Source organism: Aegilops tauschii, chromosome 2 (genome assembly GCF_002575655.3).
Source record: "Aegilops tauschii subsp. strangulata cultivar AL8/78 chromosome 2, Aet v6.0, whole genome shotgun sequence".
Taxonomy (NCBI): Eukaryota; Viridiplantae; Streptophyta; class Magnoliopsida; order Poales; family Poaceae; genus Aegilops; species Aegilops tauschii.
Genome location: NC_053036.3, coordinates 5232054 through 5245881, shown reverse-complemented (window position 1 = coordinate 5245881; position 13828 = coordinate 5232054). Strand labels below are relative to the sequence as shown.

Genomic DNA, 13828 nt, shown 5'->3' with positions numbered 1-13828 from the left:
AATTAACTATACATGTAAATAAATATAATTACACATCTGAAATTTTCCTAATCTAAAAACTAAACTAAACATAAACTAAAATAATATAACTACACATCCATCCATACATACATACACATACATATACATCTACATTATATATGAACAAAAAAATACTAATTTTATGAACATAAAAAGGTCTATGAACAAAAAAAACATCACATCAATATTTTCATCCATCCATATATACATACATACATCCATATATATATATATACATCTACGTTATATATGAACAAAAAAAACATAAACTTTACTAATAAAAAAACGACAGTGGGCTGGGGCGGCGGCAGCTCACAGCGTGGGTGGCGAAGTCGACGACGATGGAGGGGGCGGGGCAGGGTGCGGGCTCTGGGGCAGGGGCGACGACGACGATAGGGGCGGGCCGGGGCAGGGCGACGACGACGATGGGGGCGGGCCGGGGCAGGGGGCGTGCGCGACGGAGACGGTGGGGGCGGGCCGGGGCAGGGGCGCGGGCGACGGCGGGGGCGGGCCGGGGCAGGGGCAGCCTGGCGGCGTCGATGTGCTCGGCGTCGTCGGGGGTAACTGGTGTGATGAACTCTGCAAAATTTCGAAGTGCCACTTATATACCAAGAGCATTGGTCCCGGTTCGTGGCACCAACCGGGACCAATGCCCCCCTTTAGTCCCGGTTGGTGCCACCAACCGGGACCAAAGATCAGTTTTCGGCAGCCGAAAGGGCGGGAAGCCGCAGCGAAAGGGGGGCATTGGTCCCGGTTGGTTCCACGAACCGGTACCAATGCAACCCTTTAGTCCCGGTTGGTGCCACCAACCGGGACCAAAGGCCTTGTGCTGCCCCGTATCAAAAGTTTAGTACCACCTCGCTAGCTGAGAGAGCTCGAGGGTGGTTTATAAGCGCTGTTGCGCCCACCCTCTCGAGCTCCTCTCGATTGCAGGCTTTCGGGCCTAACCGTACGCTGTATGCCTGTGGGCGTACTGGGCCTCCTGCGGGCCTGAATCCTGGCCCATGTTTGGGTTTCTAGTCGTATTCAGGCCGTGTGGGCCCAGTAGGTGGCACTTTTTTTTAGTTTTTTAGTTTTCTTTGTTGCTTTATTTATTTTATTTTGTTTCTACTTACAACAAAATACTTATTGGTGCTATTTTTATTTATTTTATTAAAGTTTATTTTTAATAATTTTTCTTTTAGGTCACAAAAATTATAAACTTTCTATTACTGCCATTAGTTTTCAAATTTGAATAGTTAAAATTTGAATTCTTTGAAATTTGTGTGAATCACTAGTTTGTGATTAACTTTACTATAAAAATAGATTTTGGAGTGATTCTTTTTCCTGCTATTTAATATTACTGTGTTTTATGATTCTATTCAAAAACAGATTTTGTTACAAAGGGATTTCATTTTTTTGAACTTATTTGAACTCCATAGTTTTTCTGTGTTCAAAATGCACCATTCAAAGCCACATCATCAATTTTCAACCCTTTCTGACTTCATTTGTTATTTTTCGTGCATTTACTGATTTTTTTCAGCTATAAGACCCTCAAATTGAAAAGCACTACAAATGAACTCTGAAACGGTTGAAAGTTGGCATGGTATCATCATTTCACCCACATAGCATGTGCAAGAAAGTAGAGAGGCTTACGGCAAAAACTGGATGCACTTCGTGTACAAAACGGACAATCTCTTTCGAAGTATCAGGGTTTCATACGGAAACTCGTCTATTACAAAGGGATTTCATTTTTTGAACTTATTTGAAATCCATAGTTTTTCTATGTTCAAAACACACCATTCAAAGCCACATCATCAATTTTCAACCCTTTCTGACTCCATTTGTTATTTTTCGTGCATTTACTGATTTTTTCCAGCTATAAGACCCTGAAATTGAAAAGCACTACAAATGAACTCTGAAAAATGTTGAAAGTTGGCATGGTATCATCATTTCACCCACATAGCATGTGCAAGAAAGTATAGAGGCTTACGGCAAAAACTGAATGCACTCCGTGTACAAAACGGACAATCTCTTTCGAAGTATCAGGGTTTCATACGGAAACTCGTCTGTTACAAAGGGATTTCAGTTTTTTGAACTTATTTGAACTCCATAGTTTTTCTGTGTTCAAAATGCACCATTCAAAGCCACATCATCAATTTTCTACCCTTTCTGACTTCATTTGTTATTTTTCGTGCATTTACTGATTTTTTCAGCTATAAGACCCTGAAATTGAAAAGCACTACAAAAGAACTCTGAAAAGGTTGAAAGTTGGCATGGTATCATCATTGCACCCACATAGCATGTGCAAGAAAGTAGAGAGGTTTACGGCAAAAACTGGATGCACTTCATGTACAAAACGGACAATCTCTTTCGAAGTATCAGGGTTTCATACGGAAACTCGTCTGTTACAAAGGGATTTCATTTTTTTGAACTTATTTGAACTCCATAGTTTTTCTGTGTTCAAAACGCACCATTCAAAGCCATATCATCAATTTCTACCCTTTCTGACTTCATTTGTTATTTTTCGTGCATTTACTGATTTTTTCCAGCTATAAGACCCTGAAATTGAAAAACACTACAAATGAACTCTTAAAAGGGTGAAAGTTGGCATGGTATCATCATTTCACCCATATAGCATGTGCAAGAAAGTAGGGAGGCTTACGGCAAAAACTGGATGCACTTCGTGTACAAAACGGACAATCTCTTTCGAAGTATCAGGGTTTCATACGGATACTCGTCTGTTACAAAGGGATTTCATTTTTTGAACTTATTTGAACTCCATAGTTTTTCTTTGTTCAAAATGCACCATTCAAAGCCACATCATCAATTTTCAACCCTTTCTGACTTCATTTATTATTTTTCATGCATTTACTGATTTTTTTCAGCTATAAGACCCTGAAATTGAAAAGCACTACAAATGAACATGGATAGGTAAGTGACCAAATTAATAGTAGTTCATCATCACATTAAAACCAAAGTACATACATAGTTCAAATAGAACAACATATAGCTCTCCAGAGCATCTAGTTAAACCATACATTGAAACTATGTAAAACCTTTCAATGCAACAACAAATGCGATCATAATCACAACTAAAGTAACAATTGATCCAACGGCATAATGATACCAAGCCTCGGTATGAATGGCATATTTTCTAATCGTTCTAATCTTCAACCGCATTGCATCCATATTGATCTTGTGATCATCGACGGCATCCGCAACATGCAACTCCAATATCATCTTCTCCTCCTCAATTTTTTTTATTTTTTCCTTCAAGTAATTGTTTTCTTCTTTAACTAAATTTAACCTCTCGACAATAGGGTGGTTGGAATTTCCGGTTCAACCACCTCGTATTAATAAAATCTATGTCACGTTGGTCGGCATAATTGTCATAAACAATAAATGAACCAAATAGTTATAAAAAGATAATATATACCACATCCGAATCATAGACAGGACGAGGGCCGACGGGGCGGATACCAGAACCATCGCACTATATAATAACAAGGAATAATAAAATTAAGAAAATTAGACAAGTATCTATCTCAAGTAAGAATTTTTTCTTTCAGAAATAAGATAAGAACAAGAGGCTCACCACGGTGGTGCCGGCGACGAGATCGGCGCGGGCGATCGACGACGGTGAAGACGGGGACGGGACGTGACGGGCCACTAAACCTAGAAAAATCTCGGGAAAAATGGAGCTCGGAGGTCGAGTTTCGAGAGAAGAAATATTAACTAGTGTGGCTCGGACATTTCATCGAACACCTCATGTGCATAGGAGGTGAGCTAGAGCACCCAAATGCCCTCCCCTCGCCGGCCAGCAAAAAACAGAGCAGTGTGGAGTGCTCTGCTCGCCGGCGATGGACTATATATAGGCAACTCATTTGTCCCGGTTCGTGGCTGGAACCGGGACTAATGGATGTGGGCGAGGAGCGAGGCCCATTGGTTCCGGTTCGTGCCTAGAACCGGGACAAATGGGTCCATACGAACCGGGACCAAAGCCCACGAGGCCCCAGCCGACCACCTGGGCTCACGGACCGGGACGAATGCCCCCATTGGTCCTGGTTCGTATAAGAATTGGGACTAATGGGCTGGCCAGGCCCGAACGAAAGCCCCTTTTTCTACTAGTGATTGAAGGTAGCACAGCGCTGGATTTCTCAAGCCGTCCACAGCGCAGGATTGGACATCGTACAATGATCGTACTCATTCCATGCTTTTCTCCCGCTTTCAAGCTATAATATGCATGCCTTTTAGGATAAATAACTGAATTTTCCCTACCTTTGGATCAGAAATGAACCGCTGGATGTCTTCCTCCCGTGTTTCTTGGCCGATGCAATGATCAGATGAATGTGTTTGAACCGCAGCCCTCTCTCACTCTCGGCTAGAGGTAGAAGAATACACAAGACACAAAAAATTCCGGGCCGGCGCACGAACGCCACCGTGGGCGCACGCCCGCCCTAATCTTCTTTATCTTTTGAATGGCTACATGGCTGGCTCTGAATACCAATTGTTGGAACCGGCTAGCCCTAGCTCACCCTCAGCTCATCCTCTCTCTGGCACATACACAGGAAGAAGACAACATTGATTTCCGGCGACGAACGCCCCGGCGCTCACAATGCCATTTTTCTTTATAGCTGGACTAACCACCACGGGCTACAACCTTGGACGCACAACGCACGCGCTCTCATAACAAACTCAACCAGGAGGGATTTTATACTTGGCCGATGCATGCATGCACATCGCTGCCCACCTCCCCGATCTACGCACTATCCATCCGCTCAGCCCGGCCTCCACGACGCGCTCTACGCGTACGACCCGGCTGGCTATGAACGGAACGCTGCGGCCGTTTTGCTACTACTGCCAGCCTAACTACGACGGCTACGAGCACTTACACGCACGCCACACACATACGCACACACGTATACTTTGCCATGGCTTCTGCTGTCCAGCACGTCCCGCGCGCATCCGACGCGCCCGACGAGCCCGACACCACCAGTGCATCCCGCACGTCCCGCGCATATCCGACGCGCCCGACGAGCCCGACACCACTAGTGCATCCCGCACGTCCCGCATGAATCCGTCGCGCCTGACGAGCCCGACCACACACGCCTACACCACGGTCCCGCCGCGCCCGACACGCCCGGCGCACGCCCATACACGCGCCCGACGCGTCCGACACTGGCGCCGCGGCTTATTCCAGCCAACAGATCGAATGGACCCAACGATCTCTCTCAACCAATGGGATTTCTTGGCCATACCTCGCCTCTGGCGAGCTTTTTCCCAAGCCCTCACCGACGATGCCTCGGTTGTCCGCGTCATCCCCATCCCCGTTGGGCCTCTGTTATACCTCGGACTCAACACCGCATGCGATGCCACGACCAACCGCATCGTCCCAGCTTCAATTCGCTCCTGTCTTGGCCTTGCTGTGATTCGCCGCGCCGCATCCGTCTTCGGTCTCGTGCTACTCCCCTCTTGCTTATGTCTCTCATGATGTTTCCTCTATTTGAAATCGACTGATCACAATTTTTTTCTATTGCCTGTGGAATAGTAGTACGGATAAGTTAAAAGGTGAAATAATTTCATTTCAACGTGTGTAAAGGCCCATGCATAAAGTCAATGTCACACAAGTATTTGAGTGAGCTTCTCTTGCTTGACTGTATAGAAGTTCAACGTGAGACACATTTTTTATTCGAATATTCACCTGGGGGAGAGGTTCCCCACATGGATTTTCACTGAAAGGGGCCCAAAGACGGATGCATTACAAAGAAGAGGACCAAGGAAATCAACAGAAGGTTGGTCGAGAGAGCAGAGAGGGCAACTAGAGGAGGGAGCCTATGAGCGAGCCAATTCTTCCATGCGTCCCCAGCAGGTCCATGGATCTACGCAGCTTTGGAGAGCACATATGGGGTTGCTCTAAGCTCTAAATCGAACTTTCTACGTACATTGATCCCGAACTTCTCAGACATGTCCAACGACCCCGGATTAGGCCCATCAGGGAACACCCAGTCAAAATGGTGTAGAAGGTTTGCTAATGCGATCTCCACGGTTGATGTGCCGAACAACATTCCAGGACATTGCCGTCTCCCAGCCCCGAAAGGTGTGAACTCAAAATGTGTCCCCTTGTGATCTATGTTGCTCTCTTTGAACCTCTCTGGCTTAAATGCTTCAGGGGCATCCCAATATCTGCAATCCCGACAAATCGCGAATATATTAACTTGTACATTGGTGCCCTCAGGAATTTTATATCCCATGATTTCGCAGTCTTCTCTTGCCCTTCGGGGGAGTAGAGGAGCGGGGGGATGCAACCTCAAGACCTCCTTGATCACCATTCTCATGTAGTGGAGGTCATGAAGGTCATTGTTATTTATGACAGATTGTTGCCCACCTACCACTTGTCGAACCTCTAGTTGTACCTTTCTCATATTTTCGGGATTTTTCAAGAGCTCTGACATAGCCCACTCCAATGTTATTCCAGAGGTCTCGGTGCCACCCGCGAACAAGTCCTACGAACAATTGTTCTAGGTTATACTCACGTACATATTTAGCTTCAATAATGAAAAAATATAGATAAAACGTATATTTCCAACAAAGTGAGGAGAGGACATGGCAAACAATACTCACAAATATAATGACGCCTATTGCCTCTAAAGTTAGTGGATATGGCAAGGAGTCCTCCTTGTGCAGCCTGAGCAGCACGTCCAGCAAGTCCTCCTCGTCGTTGGAGCTGACTGCAGCGCGCATCTCCTTGCGTTGCTCAATGATGTTGGAGATGATGCACTGGATTCGTCCATAGCTCCTCCTCATCCGTCGCTCCCCGGAGCTCAGCAGCCGCACCAGCCGCGACGACGGGAATAGGTCTACGAGCGAGAAGCCTCCCACCAATGCAGTGACTTTTTCCAATTCCCGGAGGTACTCACCTTGCTGTGCGCACTTGCCTCCGAACACCGCCCGCGCAATGACATCGTTCATGAGTGCCGACAACTTCTCCGTGAGGTTGATAGTTGTGCCAATCGAGGTGGTGATGGAACTAAGGAGGTTGCTGACCTCCTCGGACCTGATGCCTTCCATACGCTTCACCTGTGTTAGAAACATATTGTCCACTTCTATCTATCAACACTCATGCTTTATCGCAAACTAGTTAGGTGCTGGCATTTCCCCCCAAAAAGATGGTGTATGCAAATTAATAACCTGCTTCGCGCTCAGGAGCTCCATGGTGCAGACCTTGCGCGCCTGGTGCCAGCGGTCGCTATAGGGGGCAAAGATGATGCCTATGCCGCTGCCATAACCTATGACGTCCAGTGTCACACCGCGCGGTCGCGAGGCGAACATGAGGTCCTTGCTCTTCATCACCACCTCCGCCATCTCCGCGCTCGAGACCACCACGGTGGGGACCTCGCCGAGTCTGAGGAACATCAGTGGGCCATGCCGGCGAGATAGCTCCGCCATGATGCGGTGCGGGAGGACGCCGAATACGTGGTGGAGGCTGCCGATGATCGGTAGGGTCCATGGCCCGGGAGGCCGCAAATGCTTGTTGGGCTTGGGATGAAAAAACCAAAGGAGGAGTACTAGGGCTAGGGAAACGAAAGAAATGCTTGAAATTGTTACCTCCATGTCATGCAGCTGGGAGCTAGCTAGTAACCAGCCGCAAGTTTAGTACTAATCAGTCAGTTGACATTCAGTTTATACACGGATCATCCGTATTTATGGATCAGATATGCAGCACAGGACATGGGATTGGTTGGGATCTGGAAATCAAACTTACCTACTACACGTGAGGAGATGTATGCAAAACAACGGTGTATTTGGTTTAGGTACGAACTTTCATGAAAAATTCCATTCCATTCACTAAACAGTACAGTGTGTGGTTGAATGATACAACTTCCATTATTCCAAATGCAGTGGTTGAGGATAGCTTTATGGCAATTTTTTGTTAATCAAAAGGACAAAGTGCCGAGCACGAGGAAATAAATGCCTTAGAAAAATAACAGAGGCAAATTCGTTGCCTTTTCTTAATTGCTAGCTGGATGCCGGATGAGATCGCATCGATCGGCACAATTTAATATTCAAAACATTTGATTTATTAAGAGAGATGAGCACATGATGTGCACTGGTGCACTAAAAGCATGATCTGCACATCTATTCCGCCCTTTTGTATACTTTATTTATTTTTCCATATCTTCTCTTGTTATTTTATTTCATCCTTTAGCTTTTAAATATTTTGGGTTTTAGTTATCAGCTTGTTCGCTATTCACTGTTTTGTTATATTTCATTTTTTACTTCAACTAGCAGGGTGGCCCTCGTGCGAGGGCAGCATATTTAGTGTGTCAAAACTGTTTAAATAATAAACCAAGTTTTTTATACGATGCTACTACAAATGATATATTTTTATATACACCACAAATGTTATGATAAAGTTATATACATGAAAGAGGATATTTTGCATGAAAATGTAAGCCGAATTCCAATGAAAGATATTAGTCTTGTAAAAATATATTTGCCATTGGTGGATCACAACATAAGGTTCGATGAAGTGCTTATTCTGTAGGAATTGCATGATTTAAAGAGCACGCAAGGCTACAGGCTTCCTAGGAAGACCATAAAACAGTTTGTGATCAGGAAGAAAATAAAGTAATGGAATTGTTTCTTCCAGTTCAATTAAGATCTTCGCGTACTTGAACGCGAGTCTGTAGCCTCTTCGAAGCAGAAAAGTTCACTCTTATAGAAATTTGAAGACTCGAAAGATCCTCAAAGGCAAAGCATAGAATGAGCTTGAGGTTTCTTGCTTTATCCTGAAAGAAAATGGTGTCGTTCACATACTGTAGAATGGATAAACTATCTACTACTAAATGATGAATTACACCACTAATTTGTCCAGTCACTTTAGCGTGTTCAACAAGTATAGCGAGCATAACCGCTATGATGTTGAACTGGAGTATACCGGTGAGGTCTAGATGCTGGCAAGTTGTGTATTAGTTACCAGCCAAGATCTGAAGGAAGACTGTTCTTTCACCGATCAATTGGTTCCGTTATTCTGCTAGGCACCCGTACATGCAACTTTGAGCTGGTTGGGTCACTTCCAAGTACCAGCAACATGTCACATGTAGATAGTCGTATACAATATGGAGGAAACACCATGTCTCGATGCTTCTATACCGTGTCTCATACAGCACGAGTAAAAAATGGTAGTACATTGGTTGTTTTTCGTAAAAGAAATACAAATTTTGACGCATGCATGCCTTTATTATTCAACTATAATGTGGTTATGGGCAGTGTAAAACTGTCCTAGTGGTCGGCAAGTACATTTACATACAACGAGAGTCTATTACATTTCTCGCTTCTTCAACTTAACAATGAGCCCATTTTTCATCTCCAGTATAATGGACGGCTTAGGCTGGATGCTTTGCCCTTCCACCACCTTCACATCGAAGTTCCACACAGCTGTAGCAATGACAGTCTTCATTTGCATAAGTGCAATGTCCTTGCCGAGGCACATCCTCGGGCCAGCATTGAAGGCCAAGAACTTGTGAGATGTTATGTACCTCAGGTTGTTGTCATCATCTGAGAGCCACCTACGTGGGTTATAGTCGAAGCAGTCTTTACCCCACACACCCTCCATTCTCCCCATGGAGTGGACGGAAACAAAAATGGTGTCACCGGCATGCACCTCATGGCCACTCGGCATGATGTCATCTACGGCCACCTTCTTGAGCAAGACAGGCGCCGGTGGGTACAGTCTAAGAGTCTCATACAAAGTGGCTGTCAAATATACTAGAGATTTGGTCTCGTCTGGCTCAAAGATCACTGGGGTAGATGCCCCTAATGCTACTTTGCGTGATGCAATGGGTGAAAGTTCGTTGCGGATGATTGACACGATGTCAGGATTTTGGGCGAGGTCGCAGAAGATCCATGTTAGGGTTGTTGCAATTGTGTCCCTCGCAGCAAGCATGTAGCTAATGATAATCGCACGGAGCAAGTCAGCATTGGCGTAGTCTGGGTCTTCGAGGAAGGAAGGAATAATATCCACACTCTCTTGTTCCTTGCCATGTCCAAAACGACATGTGGTGATCTTCCTCTTTTGCATCATCTCCCCGATGATCTCTCGCAGCACCATGCGTGCCGTGTCGAGCTTTCTCTCAGAGCCGATGTTTAGCCACCTCATCAACTTCTAGCAATAAGCTGGCATCATGAGCCTAAAAAAGCCCACCTCCATCACCGTGTCCAGGGCAACCGCTGCGTCCATGGGCGGCATGTCTAAGGATAGGAGGCCAGGATCCACACCGAAGAGAGGCATAGCAGCCAGGTCAAACATAAGCCTCGACATCAATTCATGCATGTCGAATGAAGTGTCAGTGATCGCCATCCGAGTGAACAATGGGAGGAGGTTGTTCTCCACCTTGCCATAGAGGTAGACCGCCATACTGGAAATGATCCTCGGGCTGCTGAGGATGCTCTTGGCTTTGGCGCGTTGTTGGCGGCACGACTCACCGTCGATGGTGAAGAGGCTGCCACCCATGATGTTGAAGATATCAGCGAATTCCGTGCCCTTGGGGAAGTTGGCGTGGTTCGTCGTCAAGATGTGCCGGGCGTTCGGAGGGTTGCATGTGATGAAGAAGCGCATCCCGGTCCCAGGTGGTCCATGCACCCTGAAGTTGTGGCCTGATCTGGCGAGGACCAGGGTGTAATAGTCATACAAGTTGTGGAGGTTGGCTATGAAGGAAGGGAACATGTGCAGCATTGGCCAGTTTGTGGGAAGCACTGGTGGGTTCTTTGATCTACAACTAGCCCTGAGATACAAGCAAATTGGAACAAGCAGAATGATCAATGTGGAGATGAACATAATTGGCATTGTTATCAGTAGTGTGCGATAATGCTATTAGTTAGATTTATTCTTCAATTAGCATGGCTATGGCTTCATATATAGACGCCTTCCCTCTCCACCATAGTGATACTACCTCAGTGCATTGGTAGTATACTTGCTAGTATTCTCAGTTAGCGTCAACATAACTCCAATCCATTGGGCTCAAAAGCAGGTGACAGTTGGCAGATTTGGCGATAAGTATGTGAAGTGCAGTACTTGATAACTTTCATTCCAAATTGGATCACTCCTTACATAGCTCATCGGGCTATACTTGAGTCTGGCAGTACTTGATAAGTGTCAACATAACTACATAACTACACTTCATTGGGCTCAAAAGCAGGTGGCAATTGGCAGATTTGGGGATAAATTTTAAAGTGCAGGTCCAGCTCACTTTATTAGCCTCAGTCGCCGCACAACAGTCTTGATCAAGTACACTCTTTGATCCCATCGCCGATAAAAGTACTCTTGACCGATCGCCACAATATATGAACATGCAGGGTCATCGTCTTGCGAGGAGGATTCATAGCAACAGTACCGTGTGGCTGGCTGGCTCATGTAATTTGCAGTACACGTACGTACGGCAGGAGATGGAAGAGACCGGTGATCAGCGATCGATCAGTAATTGTTCAGCACGTCGCATGCATACGTAGGTGTGTGTATATGCTTTGGATTTCAGACCGCCTATTTCTTCTTCTAGAACACACATTAGCAGCAGCGTTTAGCAACTGCAGAAGCAAACGCACTTCTAAGTAGGATCAAAACAAGTAGCCTTCTCACTGCTTAATTACTTAATTCTACGTCTCTCGTAGCCAATGTGTCATTCTGCTTCTTCGTCTTCTACCTTGGCATGGGCAGCGAGCATATATATCACATATATACCATGATAACCATTCAGATTTAAATTGGGATGGTTATAATATATATGATGGCGCTTTGCGAAGAATCTTGTCAAGAATATATAACACAGGCCGGCCATCGGTCGAACTAGAGATGGAATTTCACGTTCATGCTATGCGACATCCTATACAGTGGCTCAGTGGCGGAGCCACGAAACCTGAATGGACAGGGCCAAGAGCTGCTAAACTAGCTTTTTTTATTGCGTTGGAATATGGGGTTCTTTATTCAACAAAAGCACACCTGGCACAGTCCGCCATGAGGCTACTAACCAGGAAGGTAGGTACATCGTTGGTCCACGCCTCGGTCACTTGCAGCGAACATGCTCGCTTAGCGCAAGGATGAGCAGGCAAATTAGACAGTCTAGAAGTATGTTGAATAATAAAAGAACTAAAACTAGCAGATAAATCCCCAATTTCCAAAAGAATCGGTGCCACAACCGAGCGGGAGTTGTGGAGAGTCTTCCAGAGGTCCACAACCTCCTTGCGGTCCATCTCCATCACGACCTTGTTCAGACCTCGAAGCTTTCCATAGAGAACTCCATCACGCAAAGAAAGCGCTTCGGCAATCAGAGGATCTGTAACTCCATCGTGAGGCTTACACCATGCTCCTAAAAAGCCAGTGGCTGAACAGGCAACCCCACCCCCCCCCCCCCTTGCTCCCGGATACTGTCAATACCCGCATCCGTATTAATCTTAACACTGTCATCGTCTGGGGGGAGCCAACCAAAGCCAGGAAGAGCTAGCGCAAGATCCTTAGGTAATTCCAGGACCGCCAATGTCTCTCGAATAATCCGTAGCGAGTTTGCCTGATCCAAGCGTTCTTCATCATGTGTCCACTGGTTCCTTGAGTGCCAAATAGACCACATAACTGACACAATCTTCGCCCGGTCTCCAGTCGGAATGATTGGGTAGCTAATAATGTATCGCGCCCAAGTGGTTGGATGAAGGCGAGGTAGTTTGAAGTCGAACCACTTCTCAGCTTCGCCCCAAAAGCTCCTGCCATGAGAACAGTGTATGAGTGCATGCATCAAGTCCTCCTCGTCTGCCAAACAGAGTTTGCATCGACTATAGCTTGGGGAGAGAGCCAGACCAACGGAATACAAAGCTAATACACTGTTTTAGCAGAAATACTCAGTGTCCTAGTGGAAATGTTTGCATGTTGGCCAGGGCCCAGGCCCTGGCTGGCACCCCTATCTCCGCCACTGACTCTATATATACCTAAGAGGGTTATCGTCACTAACTTGTTTATCTCAACATGCAAGCATGTCACCTCATCATACAATTATGAATGGGATAAGATCTACCTCAACATGCAATCATGTATACGAAAAGACCTAGTACAACATTTAATCATGCATGGAAAAACATTTTCCATTCAATTACTCTACTTATATTCAATAAATATTGTTGCAACTATACATAATCAATATAATCACATGTATTTTAAATTTTCATTCTCATGTTATCAAACCAAATTTTCATTAACCAATTCCCATCAGTAATGCACCGGGTATCTTCTAGTTTCCTAAGTGGATGAGCGAAAGACATCGGTGGGATATATCCTACATATGTAAGAGAGTGGTCCCTAACCTATTTATCTAAGCATGCAAGCATTCTACATCATCATACAATTATCCATGGGATAAGGCTCACCATGACATGCAACCATGCATGGGAAAAGACACACTACCACATGCAACCATACATGAAAAAATATTTTTCATTCTATTATTCCATTCATATTCAATTAATATTTTACAACTATACATAGGAGAAGTTTTAGGATGTCCGCTTACCTCGTCGAACGTAAGATCAATAAATCAATATCACACGTTGATTATTAGGAGTGGTGGAATCTAATAATCACCATGTCAAAATTCGACCTGCTATTCCGTAAGACATACGGACTATTATATACATAGTTTCCACAGCTTCCTAGTCGCTTTGATTCGTACAAAAATACAAAAAAAAATAAAACTATACTTTCGAGAGGCCGGAGCTAGCTGGGACATGGTGGCAATGCTGGCCTGGTTCATCTCCCTGGCCGGCCTCGGCGCCCTGTACTTGTCCG

General features: G+C 45.3%; 1 protein-coding gene and 1 pseudogene across 1 annotated transcript; both read right to left on the bottom strand.

Moving 5' to 3' along the window:
• Positions 1-5595: 5595 nt before the first annotated feature.
• LOC141020565 (desmethyl-deoxy-podophyllotoxin synthase-like) lies at positions 5596-7685 on the bottom strand. Its single transcript, XM_073507665.1, has 3 exons — positions 7192-7685; positions 6625-7080; positions 5596-6506 (listed from the first exon to the last, which is right to left on the bottom strand). Exons 1-3 carry the CDS (start codon positions 7612-7614, stop codon positions 5883-5885), a joined length of 1503 nt encoding a protein of 500 aa, XP_073363766.1. The 5' UTR covers positions 7615-7685; the 3' UTR covers positions 5596-5882.
• Positions 7686-8700: 1015 nt separating this feature from the next.
• LOC141041898 (noroxomaritidine synthase 2-like) lies at positions 8701-10890 on the bottom strand (annotated as a pseudogene).
• Between the last annotated feature and the right edge of the window lie 2938 nt (positions 10891-13828).

What these genes read in the sequence shown, in the direction of transcription:
- LOC141020565 (XM_073507665.1), bottom strand. Translation starts at nt 7,614, where the DNA reads ATGGAGGTAACAATTTCAAGCATTTCTTTCGTTTCCCTAGCCCTAGTA. An exon ending in AGCTCCTGAGCGCGAAGCAG is followed by an intron (nt 7,081 to 7,191) that starts GTTATTAATTTG and finishes TTTCTAACACAG; the next exon opens with GTGAAGCGTATGGAAGGCAT. An exon ending in CAATAGGCGTCATTATATTT is followed by an intron (nt 6,507 to 6,624) that starts GTGAGTATTGTT and finishes AATTGTTCGTAG; the next exon opens with GACTTGTTCGCGGGTGGCAC.